Source organism: Pezoporus flaviventris, unplaced genomic scaffold, assembly GCF_033815535.1.
Source record: "Pezoporus flaviventris isolate CSIRO_AGI_PZ_B2104156 unplaced genomic scaffold, CSIRO_AGI_Pfla_v1 ptg000070l, whole genome shotgun sequence".
NCBI lineage: Eukaryota > Metazoa > Chordata > Aves > Psittaciformes > Psittacidae > Pezoporus > Pezoporus flaviventris.
In genome coordinates this window covers 3,235,633-3,258,758 of record NW_026892618.1, presented here as the reverse complement: position 1 = coordinate 3,258,758, position 23,126 = coordinate 3,235,633, and the positions used below count along the sequence as shown (strand labels likewise).

Genomic DNA, 23,126 nt, shown 5'->3' with positions numbered 1-23,126 from the left:
CTAGCTGGTCTGCAGCTCTGTGTTAGCAATTATGTGAATTGGAAGTGAGCTTGAGCCTTTGTTGTTTATTTTTTTTCCCTGCTCTTCAATCTGAAGAGGTTTTAGAACATTTTTGTTTATTTTTACCTTTGAAGTTCAATTTTTTTTCTAGGAAATGAGCACTGAAAATAACTGTTTGTTTGTATGTAAAGCTCTGTGTTTATACAAAAGAAAAGTTTGTCTCCAACTTGTCATCCTGAAATTAGAAAAAGGTATCACAGCACTTATGTTCAACGAAGTTGTGCAGAAGTTCCCGACAACTAAATTTGTGCAGATCTTGTCACAGCTGCGGAGGAGACTTTTAACTGGCATTCGGATCAGATTCTCTGCTGACTTACTCTGGCAACACAGTGCCCAGAAAACACCTGACTGGCCAGCACTCAGTTCACCACCTGCAAGGGACGGCACAAATATCCCACTTCCCCTCCTCTCAATGCACATTAGCAAAAGTGGCAGAAGCAAAATAAGACTTCCCAGCACCACTTAGCAATGCTCTCTGGCCAAGGGCCGTTTGAAAGCAGTTACTTCCACATTAGTGCTAAGTGAACCAGAAATCCAGACACACAAAAATTCATCCGGCCTCTCAGGTTTCAGTTTAAGGTGGGAACAGTACCTTCAGAACACAAAAAGCCATTAGCTAGCTGAGGCAGTGCTGAAGTCCTGACCACTGCCTTTCCTCGGAGAGTTCAGCCTGTACAGAAATTATCTCAAGTCATTTACATCTATACCACTATAAAGAGCCTGACAGCTTCTTCCAGGCAACCCTCAGTCCCTTCACATACACTGTTTAACCTGAAAGGTTCTACCTTCAGTCTAGGGACTGGATAGTGGTAGTCATCTGCCCATCTCCCAAGATAAATCTCTAATCTGGGAAAAAAACAGAGCATCTCCTCCTTCCTGCAAACAAAGAGGAAACCAAAGCTCATTGGTATCCCAAAGCTCAGAATTGCTTGATTTGTCAAACTACACTAGAAGAAGAAATTGTGCATAATAAGGTTGAATCTTTAGTGATAACCATTTGTTATCTACTGTTTGGGTTGTGTGGACCCCTTACTGCTCAAATTTTCCCTTCAACATCCTCCCACCAGCCACACAAACTGCAAGTGCTGCGGCAGAAGCAGCATCAGTAGTGCAAAGATGTATGCAACTGCCACACAGACTGCTCTTTCAGGACACCAGAGCTCAGTAATGGGGACAAAACTGGCTTCCTGCTGCTCCACAACTTACACAGTAGATTAAATGCTGAGGAACTGCAGTGAACCAGCTCTGGCTGCATAGCCCAGAGACCAGCACCAAACACCACACAGAAAGAGCTACCAACATATTTCATTGGATGCATAGGAAAACCATCTTCTTCTTCTAAAATAAATAGCCTACCTCATGTCACTGAGAAGGATTCAGTCCCGATTAGATAGAGAAGGACCAAGAATTCATATAAGGTATTTAAGGCCCAGCTTACATAACAGATCCATAGCTCTTCTGACTGCAAAAGTCAGGGAGAAAAACTGCACCTGTTTTTAGAAATAATGAGTGCCTTCATCAGTCCTTAGAAAACGAGCACTCAGATCTGATTCCTAAAACTACCATCACATAGAAACATCCTGTTCTTGAGCAAAAGCAGACAGAACATAGAAATTCCAAAACTCCTTCAACAGGTAACATCATCTACCTACCTAGATACCCACAGCCAAGGTGCAGAGACCACTCTGAGGGTATTTGAAGGTACTTGAACACATTTCATCACTCAGGCAAGTCTGGGAATACAGTATCTTTGGCATCCTCACAGAACTCAAATGACTGGAAAGAAGTACTGACAAGGTATTTTCAGTTCTTTCAGGCTAACCGGATAAATACCTCTAGTCCTTCTACGATGTCTGCTAAACCAAGAAAATAGATGAAAAGCAGCTACTGACAAAATGCTTTCTTTCAGCTGAGCTTGCTGGAAATGCTGCTCTTCATTCTTTGATCTGGACATAAACTTTAATCAGTTCCATGCAGATCTTTAATCCACTCACTTGTCACTACAAGCTAGACTATTATAATGCATGTGCATCAACAACATACAAAAAGGAGGTACGAAGTGCAACTGAGACTGAATCTCCTTGATTCGTTTATGTCCCACTCACACCCAGTCAATTCATGAACTCCTTTAGGCTCTCCTCTAAAAATATGTCCCAGAAATGTTCGTGTTACCAAACAGGCTTGAACAAGCTTTTCCAGTCTAGCGTTTGATCTTCTGCACAGTCCACATCACCCCAAAATATCTTTAAAATAAGAGATTTGCTTTATATTGAAACAAAATAGCTTCTGGAGTATAATTCATGCTCTCATCCACTCCTAAGTTCCTCAAGGGCAATAGGATATAGTGCCCTAATTTCCTTGAGTTTATTAAATTAGACAGTTGAAGGTATGAGTCCTTAATGACGCTACCACACCCCGATAGTGGGCACACTGAGCTACTGCGTCTTTTACAGAAGCCCATAGTCTTGAAGACTTAGCACGATAGTTTGAATTTAAAATTCTCCTTTGACCCACAGATGGCTCACTCTTGACTCTAAACCTACAAAAATCACTCAGCAAAGTCTCTTCTACTTCCAGAGTCCTTTGTTGCCTGACTTTACAAGTGTCAGGCGATTTTGTGAAGTCAGTAATTATCACGTCAATGGACAATCATAACTATAAATTCTCCGGCACAAAAAAACCCTGAGCTCTTCAACAACACACTCCATCGATGCCCCAACAAGATACTGTTGCACAGGTGATTTCTCTCTCTCCTATCTTGCAAACATCACATTTCCTGCACCCTCTTCCACATCCTGCTTATACTTCACCAAATGGTACTTTTTTCAGATCAGCTAAGATTCTTGCAGCCCCCCCAAATTCAGTATTTGCAAAGCCACAGTACAATTTCTGAACTAATATAACCTCCCACATACTATCTTGTTTCTACACTCCCAGCTTGCCTGATGCAACCAGAAAACCTTGATCTTGCCATTCTCAGGGGATACTACACTTTAAGATGATGGCAAGAGCCCATTATCTCTCCAGATGCTCTCCTGGGAAAGCCTTTGGCTGCTCCGAAGTCCATTCCAGGAAAAATATATTCTTCGAGTGGATGATTCAGGAGGTTTGCATCTTATTCAGGAGGTTTTGCTTGTTATGAGAAGGAAAGAAAAAGTGACCGCTTTTTCAACAGTCATTCCTTGAAATAATTATTTGATCTTCTACCTAAAGCTGCACCTCGAACTAACCTCCAAAGAGACTTCATCTGGGTGAGGCATCAAGGTCACCCTGCTGCTCCCAGATCTGTGAACACTTGTAAAAGCATACCCGTAGTAATTCCTACAACTAAATGGCAAGTTGTTCCCAAGGTGCCTCAGCATAGTCCTGACTCTGTACTTCTTCCTTACGTAAATTACACTGAAAATGTCAGGAATTGTAAGCACCAACAGGAGTTCTCCCCAGGTAGTTCAAAAAAATGTTGTCATACTTCATCACCTTCTAAATTTCCTTTTATTTTTTTATCTATCTTCCCTCATCTGGATAACTGATCTGCAAGATAAGTGATCTTCAAGTTCATTTCCAAAGTCAAGTCTCTGCTGAAGCTCAAACGCAAAGCAATCCGAAGCTTTCCTCATCTGTATTTTGTGGAGAAACAGATCAGGATCAGAGCAGATATATTTTCACCATCCCATTGACTCACTTTGCTGTTTGAGAGTGGGTATATTGTCTGCTCATTTCCCAAACTTGTCCAGAGAGTTCTAATTGCTGCCCATACAAGGTTTCACTTTCATCTGCAAATGATCATTCAAAGAGTTCACTTAGGAAACCTCTTTGCTTTCACTCCTTCTGATGCACCCAAAGTTTTTTTTTGTTGTTTTTTTTTAAGATGTCATTTTTATTATTTCTTCAATTCCATTTGCAGGGCTTCCAGTTCTTGTATTAGAAGTCATAGCAATTCTTTCTGGTCTCTTTTGAGGGTGCAGGTTTTATTCTGTGATTGCTTCTTGCGCTATGGCTCCACGGGAACACCTATCACAAATTTCCATTTTGGAAGTTGGATCCACCTAATGATACCAGGTTAACCTTATTCACAAGTAATAGGACAGTTCTGGAGACTTAAGGGCTGTTTCCACTATAAAAAAAAGTTTAAGATGGTATAAGGCATTATCTTGATCATTTATTCAGAAAGAATTTATAAATTCTTGTTTTCCTCGACACAGGAGAAATCAAATAGCAGGAGTTTATTTAACTACAGTTTTCAGAGAGAACAGTGCTCAGTAGCACACTCATTTTTATTGTCCTTGGGTCAATATAACAGGTTTTGTTTGGCTACGACTGAGGTTTTTGTCCTACATTCTCTGTTATTCTGGTCACTTAGGCCTGCATAGCTCACCCAGTCGATGCTGAATTTCTTTCTGTGAAGCTTCTCGGGTAACAGTGTTCAGCTGTTGCTCAGACTTTAACAAGTATATGTGCTTTGGGTGGTGACTTCTGTAACTTCAGCTATCTGGTTGAAGAAAGGAGGAAGGATTTTATCTCACACCTCCATTACAAATGAAGAACAAATTAATTACAAATCAGTAATTATACTTGCCAGTGTCAATGAGGTTCCACCCTATGTATGAGCATGACAGTAATGCCAGCATGCATAAAACTCCTCAGCACTTTGTTTTTGTAATGATAAACTTAATTCTGCATCTTTAAAACACACAGTTGACACACGAAAACTTAAAAAAACTAACTAGTTTTGTCACATCTGGCTTACTCCCAGGCTCACCATGAGATAAACCAATTTATGCAGCTTAGCACGGAACATCTTACCAGATCAACATTTATAAAACCTGGCCCAGAACTTGGAATCTTTGGTAATGTTTCACAACATGCCTATGACCCTGTGCAAATTGCTCCTCTGCTTGAGTCCCATCCCTTATTACAATATTTCTTTTCAAACATACATAGATCTATGCTTGAAAATTCAAACCAGCGTTGTCCCAGTTCCAGCTCTACTAAAGTAAAATGATTCTATTGAAAGCAACCTATCAGAGTAGAGAGTTTAATCTGCCACAGAAAGAAAGTGGACCAGGTGAAACAGTCCCATGGACAGGAGCTTGACTCCACCAGCCTAATACACAGTTTTGTTTCAAATAAGGTGTCATAACAGAACTTTACATGTAGTGGTTTTACTATAGCCTAGATATTACATGGGGGGGGGGGGGGGTGTGTGAGGGGATATGGTAATTACTCCTTACATTCAGTGGCAGAAAAACCTGTCCAACTACAAAAGTTAATACAGACAAGACTTATTGCCTGCCAGGTCCTGACCTTGTTTGTTTTTGCATGAGAAGCCATTTCTCACAGAAACTGAGCACAACTCTAACCCAAATGTTGCAGCTGCCCAGGGTCCATAGCAGTGCTCCCTCTGAAGAGCTGGATGCCTGCCTCTGAATGGCTTCATGATCAAATCCTAATCTTTCTTTTAGTATGCCTGCAGATTTAAGCAGGGAAGCAGAAATCTTAACTTGGATCCTCTTCAATAGGTTCTTTAAAAAATTGCCTCCTGACATATTTGCAACTTATGTCTACAAATTTGCAGATGTAGAATATACACCTCAGACCACCACTGGAAATAATGTCATAAAAATTTGTTATATCTTTCACTTAGAAAAAGTAACTAAGAAAATGGCAAACTGTCACCTACAGCCTGACATAAATAAGTTATTACCTCCTCACCAACCCCAAAAAGGAAGAAATCCAGTAAATTTTCTATATGTTATTTTGTACTTTTATCATTTAAAGGCATGACTTTTTTTTCTGTATTCTACTATCGTTTACAAATAACATACTATTATGATGGCACCAATATGCAAGAGTATCTACAAAGTACCTGACAATCTGATTTTAAACTTGGACTTCCTGTATTCACAGAAATACTCAGATTTACTGCTCTTACAGCAACACGGAAATCCAAACTATTAATTACAACAGTTTGGCAGTAAAGCTTGACTTACTAAGGTTCTGTCTTCAACCTGAGAAGCGTTACAGACATTGCCCTGCCTGATGTAAAGCCTCATTTTAGAACAATGAAATTCCACAAGCCTCTCAACACTCACTTTTCAGCTCCCTCTGAAGAGTCAAGCCCACTGGTCCCTGTTTTTCAAATCTGGAAGAGGAATGAAGCCTACGGACTGGCACCCTCACGCATGGCAGACAGCAAGGAGCAGACGGTGCATTCAGCTGAAATTGAGTCTACCTTAGCAAAAGGCAGTAACCTAGTTGGAAATTGTCCAAGATATCAAAGTAATACCACTAACACGCAGTTAACCTTTTTCTCTTGGTGCGGTTTGCTGGGGTTTTATTAAGTGAAGGATTTCTTTCTTTTTAACCTAAGTAGCCTTAAAACTTTTATTCTTTGGTCGGAAGAATGGAACTTGCATTTGAACATTTTTCACCACTCATAACTGCACAAGGATCTGCTCTTAGTGTTTCAAACCCGACACCCAGTCTTTCCCAATATATTACTTCTGTTTCCTCTATTTATTGTTTCTGAACAATAAAAATACATTGGCCAGATTGAAAAGGTGACAGTGAATACTTTAGCAAAGCCCACTAATGTTTCAGTTACCTGGAACAACTGGGGAGCTCATCAGAAATCTGAGCTCAGTTAACTTTAAAACAAGATCAACAAAGTCAGGCAAAAAAAAAAAAAGCACTGTTTCCAGTCTTCAGCACTGAGCTACCATTCGTTAGCCACCCCACCTGCAAAGCATGTATTCTGATTTTAAGTTAGTGGAAGAAAATTACTGCTCAACTCAAGGTACTTCTTACACACATTTCATTTGCAACAGTTCTTGGTTTTCGGCTTTTCTCCATATCCATGAAGGAGAAACTGAGGATATGCACAATTCATGGAATTCTAGGAATTGGGACTGTACAAATAACGTTGGGTATTGCCAGATTCAGAACAAAACTATACTGGTCACACCTAAATCAGCTGCCCTCTAAAGCTGCCTAGTTAAGTTTTCCACATCACAGTGCTCACGATTACACAACTACACAAAATTCCACAGGCATCAGGATGTAGACGCAAACTGGAGGCAGTCAAAATTCCCCGCGCTGAAATGAAACGCATCCTGCAGGTGTGGCTGGGGAGGCCTCAGTGGCTTGTGCCTGCTGCTCCTCCAGCTTTCATCCCAAGCACCCTCAGGAGGCAGGCAGGCAGCTCAGGTGGCTTGGAGTGTGGTGCTTGACCCACCCTTCTCTGCACACAGGAATACCAGCGCAAGTTTTCACTCAAAAGAGGATAAACCTTAAGAATGGGGTTGCTCTCTTTTAACTGTGGGCAGCAGGTACAAAAATCTGGGGCTTGCCATGAGTTTAAGCAGTTGTTTTCCCAATCCTCTGACTGCTTTCAACTGCCCTGCAACATCAATTAACTTGTGTGTGTCAAGTGCAGGGGGGAAAAAAAGCCTTTTGAAATACAAACAAATCTCTCAAAGAAAATCAAGATAAGAACTCCAAGCACTGGGTCATAACAAGTTTCTGTAGTTTGAAATTCATATGAAAAGCCTTGTTTCAGGGTTTGTTTGTTGATTTTTTTAAATGACGTTGATGTTTATCTGCCAGAGGTCAACGAACAAAAACTTGATTACTGTTTTAATATTAATTCTTTGTACAGAGAAGAGCTGTAGTAAGCTTAGCCTACAGTGTCAGATGGTAAAAAACACACTTGATATGCTCTTCTAGCTGCCTTCTACCAAGTAATTTCAACTCCATGCCATGTGGCAGAAACAACCTAAAGGGGCATTTCAAATGAACTCTACAAAATGTATTATATCAGAAGATTCCCAAAGTACCACAATACATTAGATATAATCTTAGTTGTTACAAAGCATTGGGCACTGCGTGCACTTAGTAAGTCAGCCATACATTGCAAACAAAGTTTGGACCAACACCAGTAAGAACTCCTGTGCTTTTACACAAAGAATTGCGTAAGATACCATAGATAATCTTAAAACTGCTATTTCTTTCTGAGGAACTTTGTAACTCAGGCACTCTCTTGGAGAAAGCAGTATTATTATGCATTTTGCTTAACAACACTGGAAACCCTGGGGAAAAAAGTACCAAATACTCAACTGTTTGAGAGCTCAGCGCAGACTTCCACCATCCGAAACACCAAAGTAAACAGGTGCAGTGACAAGCTGAGTTCTTCCATGTGAAGCAATTTGAAAAGAAATCGGGCAGTTTGCCAGTACCTCTTCTAGCTATTTTCTGTCAGAGGGAACTGCACATCTCTCAGCAACTGCCCATCATCTTCTGTTCCTCTTCAGCCCTGCTTCCCTTCTAACACGCGCCACCTTTTAAATCACGCAAATCAGTTACTGCCCCACCACACACACTTACCTCTTTCCGCACACCCTTGATCTGCTGATTTCACTACCACCTCACCCTACATTCACCAACATACTTCTGTGCACCCATCTCCCCCTTCTCCTCTTCATCATCCCTGCGCCAGCAACCTGAGGACTCAGAGGCCAAGAGAGACTGTTTTCCCTGTTCTCTGCAGCCTATAGCAACTCATGGTCACTCATCAGCCACTGGAAGTAATAGCAAGGAAAATCCTACTCAGGTGAAGCCCACAGAGGGCTGGGGCAGCTTCTGCACAGGCAGCATCTCAAGTTACCAAACTCTGAAACATTCTTGCTAGTGCACAAGGATCCCCTAAACTAGAGGCACAGAAGGCCAGCTACTGAGCAACAGGAAGAGGGCAAAAAGCACTCATGGACATGGTTGGCAAAACCTTCCTGAAATTTATGACAATTCACTTAACTTGCCAAGCCAAAAGGTAAACCTGAGCAGAAGATCCAGAGCTGCAGGAGCTCTGGAAGGGGAAACTTATACCCAGGTAGAACTCACAGTAAAAGAGCCCCATGCAGCCCAGCCTGGTCAATGACTTAGGGTCCTCTTTATTTTTAAGCAATAAATAAGAACTGTTTCAAAAGACCATGCTTTGGACAATGATTTGTTTCTATTCAACAGCAACCAATAAATGCAAACAAATGAGTGTGAGAGGTAGACAGAGACAGTTGGAAAAACAGCACTAAAGCAACAAGACTACTCCTGACAGTCTTTTGGCTACTACAGCCAAAATAGTCCCTCAAACCTCAAGCGATTTCCTTAACTCTGTTTCCAATTTTACAATCAAAACCATTACCTTGCTAGAATGTAATTTCTTGGTTTAAGTTTGTTTCATGCTTGAAGTGAACTGAGGTAGTAATTACTTTTACTTCTCCAGAGATAAGGAACCTAAAGCAGTTGAACAGCTGAAGCTTTCCTGTGCCCAATGGGAAAGGAAGCTGTAAATTCTGGGAACTGGGACTCAGCTCCCACACAGCTGTAGGTGAGGTTGGGACCTCTTGGTGCCCAGTGCCAGCAGAGAGGAGAAACCACTCAAAAAGCAGTCCAAAAAGTCAGGGTTTAGCATCATTGTACAGCTGAAACCAGAACCTATGTCAGGAAGTGTCCACATCTACATAGCAGTGGAATTACTGATTCAAATAATTAGATGGAATCAGATTTACAAATAACAAATGAAGGTTTAAAATAATGTCATAAGGGGGTTTATGTCCTTAATATAACTAAAATATGCGCCTTTAAGTAAGTGACAAAACAAGACAGACAAAGAAAATGGCAAAATCCTGAACTACCGTTCACGTTACTTTCTCCAGTCTTTCCATAAATACCCCTAATCAAGTATATCAAAGTCACATGAACTTCACCAATCTCCCTTTGGTACAAGAAGTAACAGACCTTTCAAAGCAAGCAGAAACCAGACTTTCAAGTGCATTAAATACACGTGCAGAGGACACGGCTTTGTGCTATTGCCCAACAAACAGGCTCAGGCTTCAGCCGAGCAGCAGCAGCAGCCTGCACCATTAAGAGTGAAGAGCAGCAGGTTTCAAACACGTCGCCGTGCAGTAAAACACTTGACTGAGCAAAGGTTCATGCACTTCTTAGAAGATAATGTTCCAAGCTAGGGAAGGCAAAGACTGATCTGACTCTTTCTTCCACAGCACTTTTAAAATACAGGATAACCTTGATTTCTAGTGAGTCTGAGAACTACGTAAAGGTTGTTTAGGTAATCCCCTCATTATGTAAAAGTAAGTTAAATCAGACTTAAAGTTGTACAAGTTAAACAATCTCCTGTCTCCTTCCTGACTACTCCCCACATTACCCACAGGCCAGGTGAGAACTACAGAAATTGTAATAGCCACCACTTGTTTCAATTCAAAATTGGAATCCTCTCATTTCCATTACTACCACAAAATTTATGGGTAAACCCACTTTTACATTATTAAATCAATTGGTTTCTTCCCCAAGCCAAATTTTCTCCCTACTTCTGTTTTATAATGAGCTCTTTGAACCAAGGATATTTCATTTTAGTGCCCAGTCTCATAAATCATAATTCCGTAATTAAGTCTAATCCTATATTCCTTCACACCCAAGCTGTGTTCTGTGTGCGAGTAAAACTTCTGAAACAAACCAACCCCCTCCAAGGCTCATTACTTGCCACATTCTCATAAGGGTGCTTTGTGGAAAGCTTTGCCTCATTGTTTATTTAAAGACAGCACTGTTGTTAGAATACTTGCAAAGAGCATCAAAATAAGGTCGTTATAAATGGCAAAGCTGGAGCTGTGCCTAATTGCTAATGTGAGTGGATAATCACAGAGGATATAAGCTTTGATACACGGTTTAAGTTGCAAGGTGTGCAAGATACAGCTGTATTTATATGTCTACATATCTGCTTATGTGGCATTTATTGTAAGATCAATGAAGGTGTTTAATAATGCATATAATATAGCTTATGCTTATGAAAGTTATCACAGAAAAGAAATACACCATATAGCTGAAAAATGTACATTAGCATACAAAGTAGCTGCAGAATTCACTCAAGTGTTTTTGCATTAGGAAGCCAACCAAGGCAGCATAGTTCTGAAAATGCTAATCCTACAGTATTTAAGAACAAAAGAAAGAACCACGCAATCAAAACTGTCAGATCTCATTGGCACTGTGAGACCAGAGGCTAAAGTACCTAGGTAATAAAACATACAAGTACCTTTGCTTGTACAGGAAAGCTGAAATTCAGCTTCTCTTCCTTCTTCTAGGTATTATTTGATTCTGTATGTCTCAGAATTCAATTATGAGTAATTTTAGTTATGCCACTCTCACTTTCTTCAGGCTTTTCATTCTTTCTGACTAATTAGGTTTTCTCATCTGGCACAAGACAAAAAATAATGGATATTAATTAAAGGACACATACTCTGCTCCTTAACCATAGCTTACATTTTCAGACAGTAGGAGGGAAGGGTAAAAAGAATAAGCACACTGATGAATATACTACATTGGTGTGTTGTAAGCACCATCAGTCACTACATCTTTTTTCTCAGCACCATTCTGAGGCCACCACGATTACATTTTAGCCTTTGCTGTATTCAGAATGTTTTGATTTATACTGTTCTATAAGCACTTTCTACTTGATCCCGTACTTTTCACAAAGCATGACTGACTCAATCTGTGTGAAGTCAAATAAGATGATTAATGCACAAAAGCCCAGGGAAGAAGCCTCAATAAAACTGCGATACTCATTTCAAATCAGAAAGTTCTGGCAAGCACTTCCTCAAATTAACAGAAGTTGTTCAACAAAAATCAACATTAAACTCAAGAAAATTACTCCACAACACACTTCTTGCTGCTAATTACAAGTAAGTCTCAGCACCCCTTGTCATCCACCGTCATACATTACCTAGCAGGCAGCTCCTGCTGCATGCTCTGTTAATTATGTTCCATGAGGTTTCTCACTGCTATGGCACAGAAGTGTATTTATGGAGGTGAGACAGGAATGCAGCTACTGATGGTGACTAACAGGCCCATTGTCAAATTTTCCTACAGCTGATGCTGGCTATTGCCATTACTTACTTTTTGTTCCGCCTCTCCAACTGAGAATATTTTTCTCCCCCTCACTGTACCGACTGGTGATTAATAGCAGCTCTAATTCCCAGCATGCACCGTTACCAACATTTGCAGCTAAAATACTGGGGAAGGTGGTCTTGAGGTTCAGACACTGGTCTAGAACAACTTAAGATGCCTGGATTCATTGCCTAGCTCTGCCACATATCTCCTTTGGGACATAAAGTCTCCAACTGTGCAAAAGCTAAATCACACTGAAACCTCAAAAATCAGGGGGGAAAACACCCACATTATTAGTACAGTTCAATAATCCAGTACCACATATATCTTGAAATAGCAGAAAGCTAGCCATAGGTTTAAATTCCTTTTCCCAAACTTTTTCTTTTCTGTACTAAATTGCCACTGGCAGTTTATACATTCAAAAGCACACTCCTTCTTATTTAAAAAAGGGGGAAAAGGGGAGCCCAGAGAGCACTGAGATTGGAAAAGCCAGGCTGTACATCGTCAGATGGATACAGGAGGAAGAATTTGGAGCAGTGCTGCCTGACCTCCTTGCCCCTGCCCCCATCCTACACTACAGTGCTAGCCCCAGATGCGGAAGAGAGGTTCAGTTTCCTCTTCTGACTAAGAGGGATCAAATCTGAAAGCAGAGTCCTCACGCTAACATCCAACAGCTATTTATAGTAAAGAAGCAGTATAGAGACAAGGACAGGAGCACAGGTTCATTCCAGCTGAAAGAAGTGCCCCAGCCTTTTGGGTCCTATTTACACAATCTCATGGTTCCAGTGATTCTCAAACCCTTTTTGTAGAAGGCATGGAAGGGCACTCCTGCCTTCATCTGGCACCACTCAGCACCCTAACCTGGACACAGGGCCAAGAGGCACAGATCCCCTATGTCCTGAACAAGAAGGTTAGGACATTCTAAACTGCCTGAGAGCAAGATATCCACACTTAAGGCTATAGTAGATATTATGCTGACCCTACGCTCGATCTGAATAGCTCAGCTGCATCTTTCTCCGGGCTCTGGGAAAACGGAACAAGTGAAAATTTCTGTACCAGCAAGTGAGCAAAAACTATTCTCATATTGATAATATAAACTCACAAAACAGCCTTTGCTTAGGATTCTCCCTCAAAACTAATCTGTTGAGCTGGTTCTTCAAGAAGTAAGGTCCGCTGACATGACAGACCTCTCCCGCTTGGAGAGGTGCTATGAACTTTTTAATCTTATTTATAGAATGGCCTCGCTCATGCTTTGTTTAAGAAACAATTAGCCTTTGACAGCTTAAAATAAACAGGACTCTCTCCCTGCTGCAGAGTCACTAGACCTGAGCTAGATTTCAGGCTCTTGCATGAAACTACCTTAGTGTAAGTGACAAAATAGTTTGCCTAGCACCTTCAAAACCCTGAGCAATAGAACAAGGACCCACATCAAGTCAAATAAAGTGAGCCAACAACCATTCCTGCTCCTAAACCATTTTGTCCTTACCAACAAGAGGCACCTCTGGAAGACAAGGCCCCCTCTTGTCAGGTGTTTGCAAACAGAGGACTTGCAGGAACACAGAAAATGCAGGAGTTTAGCAGTGGTTGCATGCTAGATGTGCAGCTGGGCAAACTTTTTCCCTGAACATACAGCTGCTTTTTCTGCCTCCTGCGTTGCTGCAACAGGTCCAAAGGCAGAAACGGCAATAGCTGGCACAGATAAACGTGACTTGGCATCACAACTTTGTATTTCAGTCCAAGCTCTTGTACCACCAGCAGAGGGGTCAGCATTCCCATCTAGTAGACATGAGAGTTTTCCACTTCACCTTTCCTTTAAGGCCTTCATTCAGGTTGTCAACTCCAGCCTCCTGGCTCTGCAGCTGCTTTTACCATTCCAGGGAGCAGGGCTCAAAAAAAGCTGTACTGAAAAGCTAACAGAGGTACATCAGCATTCTTGAACTCCTGGCCTGCCAAAGGAGAGACACACACAGGAGTCCAGTTTCAACCCCAGTGGTTTTCTTAGGCTGGGTTAGCTGGTCAAAAGAGATCCTAGGTAGTCTCATTAGGGTGTTGGCTTGAGTTCAATTATTTCTTCTGGTAAAGATTTCCCAGGTGCCTTAGGCAAGCTTTGATCTTGGCTTCCTATCTATAGAACCAGGGGTAAATGTCCTGCCTTAACTCCAAGGGATGAGGAGAGGACCAGAACACAGGAATGCCAACATGCATTCAGGCAACACACAGTTGTACAAGCACCAGTCACAGCAGAAATGTCTATGAGTGCAGATAAAGCAGGTGTTCTCAGAAATGAGGAATATGTCTCAACACAATGAAAAGTGGAAAGTATGGCAAATTTAGCTTCCCTCAGATAACAGAACACAGCAATGAGACAGAACAATGAAACCAAACAATGCATCAGTAAGTTATGCCAACAAAAGAGAAACACTGGGGTTACAAGAATAAGAAGCAATATCCAGTTATTAACAGTTGCAAAAAGCAAACATTTTCATACAGGATCTAAAATTACAAGAGTCAGCAAAACAAAAGGAGATGTGAGACAAAATAGAATTGCTGATAGAGAAGGCGCAAAATTAACAGAGGAACAAACACTTGTCAACAGACAAAATAAGTGAACAGCAAGGATAGGAAGTAATAACAAGTTAAAAAAATATAAAGGACCTCAAACACCAGCTCTTTTCCAGTAAAAGTACCACATCAAGTAACTCAATTTGTTGTTTGCAATTTAATACTACTCTTTTTTGTCACTCTAAAGTCCCCCACTGAAAAGATCTCAGGACGCAGGGAGGCTAATATGACATAGAGGAGTGATACCCAGGCACATGTTTATTAGCAGCAGATCAGCCTTAGCAAGTTCAAGTGTATTCTGAAGGTACCACTAATGTTTAAACACCAAATGACACTGATATTTAACTACAGCTTGAGCTGCCTTGTCAATGGGATCACTACAAATCATACAGTACAGATGTTTCCAATGAGAAAGGTTTAAGGATGTGCTTAGTTAGGACACACCACCAACTCACTGAATCTACTGCCACTCTGCTAGGAACATCAGAGGCAACCGCTGCACTATCAGGGTGTATCACTACAACCAAACTACGTGGTAGTTTGCAGAAAGATATCAGTGTATTCTTATCATCATTCACTGTCGTTTTCTGTCCTGGATTCCAAAAAAGTGATTTAAAGCCGTCAACATTAATTTAAAAAAAAAAAAAAAAACTCAAGCAAGCTGGGTAGTTCAGTGAAGCAGCCACAGCTGAACTACATCTCTTCACTCTGCAAAGAGATGGAAGAGCTCGCAGGAGAAGAACCCCCATGAAATTAAGTATCAGATTATAAACATCTGATCGTTAACCACTGCACGTAAAGACTTCAGTCAAATGCAAACCAGAAGCAAATGGATGGACATTTAACGAGCTGATTATGGCGATGAGCATGACACGAATGCTACTGTCCTTCACTCTCCATCAAAAACGTCATCTCAGATATGCAATAAAATTAAGCTCGCATACACAAGCAGTTCCCCCTCCCCCAAGGACCACCGAGGTCTTTGGCTACAAGTAACGACTATATAAACTCATTTGGGCGCAGCACAGGGTTACTTGTACAGAGCGGTCCTGGCCTTTGGGTACTCCGGTTCTGGCTGGCCCGGAGGTGAAGCCTCGGCAGGAGCCGAGCGGGGAGCGCGGCCGGAGCCACGCCGGGCACCGCCACCCTCCCAGCCCCGGGCCTGTGCGAGAACTCTCTCTTTCCTCCCCGCTCATCACTTCCTACTTTCTTTCCCCCTCTCCGCCGCCGAGGTGGCGGCGGCAGCGCGCGCCGGCCGCTTCCTGTGCTGCAGCCGGCTCTGCCCGCGGGTCCCAGCCACTCCTCAGCGGGCACGGCCCCCAGCCCCGGCCCCTCACACTCACCCCAGCGTGCTGATGAACCCATTGACAGAGCCCTCCGCGTACAGGGACACGATGTCCCCGATGTACAGAAAACTGGACATTTTCTCACACATTTTGGCTCATTTTTTTGCTGGATTTCGCACTCCTCCCCTTAAAATTAAAAAAAAAAAAAAGGAAAAATAAAAGAAATAAAAATAAACCAAACTAAAACCGATCCAGACGCAGACGGGGCGCGGGCGCGCCGGGCGCTCAGCGTGGCCCCGGTGGCTCTGCGGGACGGCGGGCGCGGGAGAACATGAGCGCGGCTCCGCTGCCCTTCGCGGACCGCCACGGCTCGGCTCGGCTCGGCCCGGTCGCCGCGCCGCCTCCTGCGCCTCCGCCCCCCGCGGCCGCCCGCCCGCCTCCGCCTCCCGGGACCGCCCCGCCGAGGACACCCCGGGCAGGGGGTCGGGACCCCGTGGGGTCTGCACGGGTCAGGCTGTCCTTGCGGGAAGGAGGCAGCAGGATGGGGGCGCAGAGCGGGGACCCCCAGGCGGTGGAGAGGTGCGGTGGTTGGGGGCACCGCCTCTACCGGGAGGGCACGGTGGCCCTGTGCTTAATCACCACCCCCTGCCGCCCCCTGTTTTACGGCTTACAAACTTGTAGCAACAACCAATCCTTTACTTACTTATTTATTTTTAAATCAGAAGTTATCTGTGCTGCAGCCCTGCGCAGGAATTCCCACAGCGCACATTCCCGTCAGAAAGCTGCCACTAGTTTAATGAAAAAATACCCCCAAACGAGAAGACTGTACGTTCTGTAAGAGTTTTCTGCTGAGGAAAGAGGGGACACTTGCAGTCTCAGCACACTCCCCAGAGGGGTGGTGGGCTTCCAGCACTCCCTCCCCTAGCAAAGATAAGGCCCCGCAGACACAGAGGCACTACACAAGGCTGTAGCTTCAATAGCCAAAGAGGCTTACACGGGGCTGTGCAAATACACATCGAATCAGATCCCTGCCCAGAAAGGAGTACCAGCCCCCTGACATCCAGTCAGCTGCTGGAAGTGTTCAAAGGAAAGGCTATCGCCAGTGCGGGATTCTTGTTCTTAAAACCACCAGGAATTCTTAAAACAAAGAGGTGATTTCTACCAACAGTTTTAGGAATCAAAATATTTCTACTTTTTCTGATTTTCAGCTGTAGTTCACCTCCCTGAGACAGCTGTCCCAGTTACAAGCAAACTCAGACTACTGCTGGTCACCCAGTGTACTTCTCCAGCAGACTGTCTGGAGCTCATCCAGGTCTAAAACCTGATCAATACCAACTCTCAAACGATAAGAATGTAACTGTTTGCAGGAATGTGCAGTGGTGGAAGTGAGTAACAAGCTGAGGGGTTCACACTTGCATTTAATTTCCCACATTTACAGATTCCAGCCTTATCTCATTTCTTCTGAGCATACATTCTTGATATGAGAAGTGCTGTGTCTTCAAAATAATAATTAAAAAAAGTCTTTCCATATGGATGTATGTTAAAAAAAAAAAAAGCAGCCTGTTATGCCATGCTAGGATTCCCTCTTTTGCTCTTCTACAGTGGATATTTTGGATGTCACCCTTTTTTTGTACCCACCAGGGTACAAAGACACCACCAAAGATCTGCACTTGCATTCTGCACATGTACACACGTGGGCTCTAGGTCTGACACTTGACCAAATTCTTCCAATTCAGTCTCCTGGAGTAACCACACAATTGTTAAAACATTTCTGGAAATGAGATGGGAAGAGCGCAAGTGCCAGAGCCCTCGTTCTGGATCCAGCACCTGTACAGAAAACCAGCCCCTGCACAGAGAACCAAAAATGAGGCGTTTCATACTGCCCAAGACACACATATTCAATCCCAAAGTTGGACTAAATTAAAACCTACCAGAATTAGAAACCAAAAGTCAGTGTAGCACAAGGCACCAAACAGTGAGAGAAGCAAAGGCTTCCTGCCCACATGCTGACCAAAGCAAAGAGCATTGATCCAGAGGCCTCCCTGGCACCACCACAGAGGCGTCAGGTGTTCTTATTCCATGAAAACCTGGTTCTGGACAGTTTGAACCTGGTGCCGAGCAGCAGAGGCTTTACAACGCATTGGCAATGTCCTTCACCCTCCTGACCCTGTATCTCAGCTGTTTTATACCAGGCTTTAATGGCCTAATTAAGATACTTCAGCCACAGAGGTTTCATGTTTCCCAGCAGTAAATGAAACTGTGGCGTGCCTTAGATCAGTGGGAGTTTTCCTGAGAATGGACTTCAGAACTTGGCCCAGCAGCAAGTTTGCCTGTCCTTCGTATGCCTGGAAGCAAATCCCCATTTGGGACTATTCCCAGCTGGGAAGGTTCAATTCTGTTGCCTAAACATAGGTTACTGGGGCCATTTGAAGTGTCCTTTGATACCTGAGACATCCCTGTAGGCTTTCAGCAGGGAAGCAAGACTGCCATGCCCTTGACAGCACTGCCTGCATGTGGGCAACTGAAATGTGCCCTCATGATTTGGCATTACAAGGTTAATTCAGGTCACTTTAGAAAATATTTAGCATTTGCTTCTTGTGGCAAAGCTTGAACTGATAGGAGCCCTACACTTGCAGTCGCCTTTGACTCTTTTCCCCCTCAAGGAAATCAAGGCACTGGCTTCATTCTCCCTCATTTCTAGGCTTGTTCATCTTGGCTCAGGCTGGAGCATGCCAGCAGCTGAAAGCTGTTACCACCTCATAGCTCTCTAGTGATATATATGAAATGAACTGGAAATCTGAATCCAGTTCCAAGCAACAGTAGCTATTAACTAGAAATAAGTTACATTAAATCAGCATCTTTGGGGGGAAAAAAGTGAAGGTCAAACCCCAAGGGAGTCAAGTATTTAAGCAAATGCTTAATTTTAAATCTGCCTCGTTGAAACACTCCAACAGTCATTGAAGTTACCAGATATTTTGTACACTGAAAATAAGGAAGCACTTGCCCACCATTGTAGACCAGGTCTTACACTGGTACAAAGATCACCCTGAAAAAGCAGATCTGAGGAACCCTGCTGATTCTCTCCTTGCAGATGGAAATCTTAAGCAGTGACAAATGCTCTTCTACCATTTTTAACAAGCATTAACCCTCTTTTATTAAAAATAATCATCATGCCTCTCTGAGTGCTCATTTTATGAAGATAGCATCTGGAAAAATTTAATTAAAATGAAAGATTTTGTCATAACACGTCTATGTAGAAAAAAATAAAGCATGGTCAGAGATGGTAATGGAATATTGTTTCATTTATCTGGAGCATAAATAAACCAAATGGTTGATAAATATGGATATTTTTACCATAGTTTTTAACCTCGCAATTAGCTGCAGGGTGAAGGTGAGGCTGCTTAGTCAATAACTGGAATATGTTTTCCATCAGTTATCTCTGGTAATCTTTTGTTCCAAAGCTAGGAACACAGGCTTCACCATGAAACAGAACCCAGATGCAAAAATCATCAGCTAGTGCTGACAGACTGCCCCAGTGCACATAGTATTCTGTACGTTGTAAAAGTGAAGAAGTCTTTCTTACTCAACTTTCATTTCTAGTCTATCACTTATTTTCAGGGAATAAAATATTTCTAGTGATGCCTGCAGTGGCATTCTAAAATTAGATCTCTATATAAAAGTATTTGGCAGTATTTTAATACGGGGAAATTTTACCATGATCTCTACATCCTTCCGTTGCTGAGGGACAGAAGAGAAGCAGTTCATCCAGAAAGGTCAACAGAAACAACCCACTGCTTCACTGAGCATCCCGTTTAGATGTGAAAATACACAATATTAGCATGACCTCAGACTGAAACTTGCCAAGTAAGTTAGACCTCATAGCAGCCTGCCAGTATCTGAAGGAGGGCTATATGGATGCTGGGGAGGGACTCTTCATTAGGGACTGTAGTGACAGGACAAGGGGTGATGGGTTAAAACTTAAACAGGGGAAGTTTAGATTGGATTTAAGGAAGACGTTCTTTACTGTGAGGGTGGTGAGGCACTGGAATGGGTTGCCCAAGGAAGCTGTGAATGCTCCATCCCTGGAGGTGCTCAAGGCCAGGTTGGACAGAGCCTTGGGTGACATGGTTTAGTGTGAGGTGCCCCTGCACATGGCAGGGGGGTTGGAACTTGATGATCTTAAGGTCCTTTTCAACCCTAACTATTCTATGATTCTGTGATTCTAAGTAAATAGGCCAATGTCATTGTATTCTCTCTCCTTTTCCACCCCTAACTTCTTAGGAAGATGTCAGAATTTCCTGCTCATCTTGTCTAAACAGGGAAGGCTCTGACAGAAGTTGAGTTCTTTATGGATTTTAAAATTGTCTGATTGGAAAGACTTTAATCCCAACATCTACACAACCTACCTCTGGCATGAAGTTACAGATATATAGGCCACTTCAGCGGAAGCAAGCCGGACCGCTTAGAGGCTTATACAACAGGCAGCATTGATGTTTGTTTTCACGAAAGCAGAGGGTAGTGCTTTCCAGCTGCAGGGAAAAGAGGAAGAGAGAAGAATGCCTTTAACTGTTTTAATACAATAGATATAGATGGCACCAGGCCAAAACCCAAGCAGGCACCCCAGAGCTTTAGCATGCAAGTATATGAAAGTTTGGATGCAAAGCCTTGGGTTCTTTCTCATCTTTCTAATGGGAGAAAAAAAGAAGCACAAAAAGAAGAGAGTTCAGTCTATTCCAGACATCCAACTCTGATTTTAAAGTCCATCTGTAGCTAGAATATTTTTAATATACTTAAGCAATGCACAACTAAGAAGTTAACTTGAGGAAGGCCTGCCTTTTAAAGGCACCTAATAAAGTTTCACACACAAGCTGGAGACACCCATTACCTTGTGGATATTAATATTTGAGATAACCTAGCTCTTCCTTGAGCACAACGGCATCTCAAAACACTTGGATGTATAAAAGGTGGCGTTACTTGGCCTTCAAGTTGGAGCAGAGCATGCCAGAACAGCTTATTTTGACAATACCCGCACACAAGAATTGATTTATTGCTGGTAGTGCTTTGTTTTATTTTGCCTATAGCAAACGTCAGAGTACTAGATGATTTCTTGATAGATAGATAGCTGTGGGGACTCATTTTGCCTTTTTCCTGTCATGGGAGTTAACTCTTTGATGATGTTATTTTAAACAATACAATGGTATTGATGCCATACAAAATATTAAGCATCTGGTTAAAAAGAAAAGCAGAATACCCTGGAGAAAAAGAGGCCTGACAGAGATGAATGTTATTTAGTAACATAATAAGACAGGAGTGTAGTGAATCATACAAAATATGCGTCATTATTTGATTGAGAATGAGAAAACCAGAATACGGAGCACTTAGTGCTGGCCTACCCACTTTATTCAACATGGCTTAGCAGGAACAAAAAATTCTAGCTAAATGTGTGACACCCTGTTTTATAAAGGACTTGCTGTTGGAGAGAAACATTTCTCAACATCAAAGGTGGCCCTGAAAGTGAACCACTCTCACAAGTGACCTTCTGGGGGGTTTCCACTAGGGCACGGGTATGAGCTTTACATCCTCACTACCCAGGCACACTTGCTCATGGTATGGCATGTGTGCACAGACAGGGACTGGCTGACTTGCTACATCTGAATTTTAAGAGCTAATATATGTACTAATTCAAGTATTTAAATAATCACTGTTTTGCTGCAATATTCTCTCGAAAGAAACAAACAGAAATAATGTAAATTGAATATATTTGTGAATTCATTATTTAAGTAAAAGAAGTTTAGATTAAAGAGGAAGCCTGGATGCCCTTCAAACTGTGGCACAATACAATAGCTATGTAAATAAACTTCGAAGAGCAGCTCCAAGCCATTCAAGTGAAGATATTTTTCCTTGCGATACATTCAAGCCTTCTGAAATAAGTTTCCAACTGTTCAATGACCAAGTTGTTCACTCAAAGAGACAAATACAAAAACTTGACCAAAGCAGAAAGTACAATGGGCCCTTCTTTGACAACATCTGTATAGAAAGGATGCTTTATTTAGAGGATTCAGGAAGTTAAAGCGTTGCTTTCTATCAGCTCACAACCACAGAGCAAGCACCAGGAAGCACACAAAAATAGACTTACTATTCCTACGTGGAACAAGTGCCAACGGTTACACCAAGTTTGCTTTCAACCTTGCAGAGCTCACTGCCAGCCCCCACACACTTGTTAATCAGGCAGTGTCTCCTGGGGTTTCTTTTCTGCTTGGCTGCCTAAAAACGAAGCCTTTCCCAACAAAATAGACACACACACATACCTTGTCTGAATTTCTCTCTTGAGGGCCATCATGAGACTTCAGAAGAGTCAAATCTGAAAACAAGAAAAAAAGTGAATCATCATTATAGGAGGAAATGAAAAAAAATGAGAAAAATAGTCCTAGCACTCTCCTAACCATGACCTATGCCATAGAAGCATCAGTGGACCTGTAGAGTATGGTGAATGTAACTACAAACAAATTGTGTTTTGAATCCTGTCATTAATACCATATTACCAGCTGACCCTATGGCAGTAGTTACAGTGTGGATAAAGCATGGATAATATACATAATTGTATATGAATCATACACGAAATCAGATGAGCGGTGATGATCATTTTGACTGATCTATCTCACTGAAACTCAGTATCTTCATTTTGGGGTAAAAGAATTATAACAGTCCTGCAAAAGTTTCCACAGTGAAGTTTAAGAAAAACGACAGCTTTAGCAAGCAGCCTAGCACTGCAGTGATATTTGCAAGCTGGATAAAGCAGCAGTAATTGGTGCTCCTAAAGAATACAGCTAACAAATTGTAAAAGGTGAAAAATATCTCTGGTCATAATACAGCTGCAGTTTAACTGCAGTCATAGAGCTTGAAAAGTGTACCTGAGGGATATCTCCTCACCTTTACTGATGCTCTGCATGATAGAATTAAGATGTTTCAAACTTGAGGAAGCTTTGCATTTTAGTACTGCTTAAAAAGCCTTGTGCTTTTGATGTTTTTTTCTGATCAGCCTTTTTTTTCCTATTGAAAAGCTTTTTCAAAATTCAATACTGCTTTTTTTGCACAAATGTTTCCTTTCGCTAGCACATGTCACTCTAGAGACACATGAGTGTTAAAAATTACCAGAGGGGAAAGAGAATTGCAATTAGTTGTGCTCAAACAGCTGTCACTAGGCCCATTTGTCCTGAGCCACACCAGGTTTTTTTTTCTGTCCTTGGAAACGTTCAAAAAGCATGTAGATGA

The 23,126-nt window shown here is 42.2% G+C and overlaps 1 protein-coding gene and 1 long non-coding RNA gene across 5 annotated transcripts in view; one reads left to right on the top strand and one right to left on the bottom strand.

The window, feature by feature from the left end:
* The window catches only part of ITPR2 (inositol 1,4,5-trisphosphate receptor type 2), a 255,174-nt gene extending 239,105 nt beyond the window's left edge, over window positions 1-16,069 (bottom strand). For 3 of the 4 annotated variants that reach the window (XR_009746719.1, XM_061472136.1, XM_061472137.1), the window contains exon 1: window positions 15,912-16,069. Coding sequence is in view for 3 of the 4 variants with exons in the window: in XM_061472136.1 (XP_061328120.1) it covers window positions 15,912-16,003 (92 nt within the window). In the remaining variant the exon portion in view is untranslated. Of the gene's footprint in view, window positions 1-12,665; window positions 12,691-15,911 lie in introns of those variants that run through there. The other variant, XM_061472139.1, reaches the window with a different exon arrangement.
* LOC133278905 (uncharacterized) lies at window positions 1,563-9,909 on the top strand. Its single transcript, XR_009746720.1, has 3 exons — window positions 1,563-1,857; window positions 5,523-5,579; window positions 9,335-9,909. It is a non-coding gene; the product is annotated as an uncharacterized LOC133278905 (long non-coding RNA).
* Window positions 16,070-23,126: the final 7,057 nt, after the last annotated feature.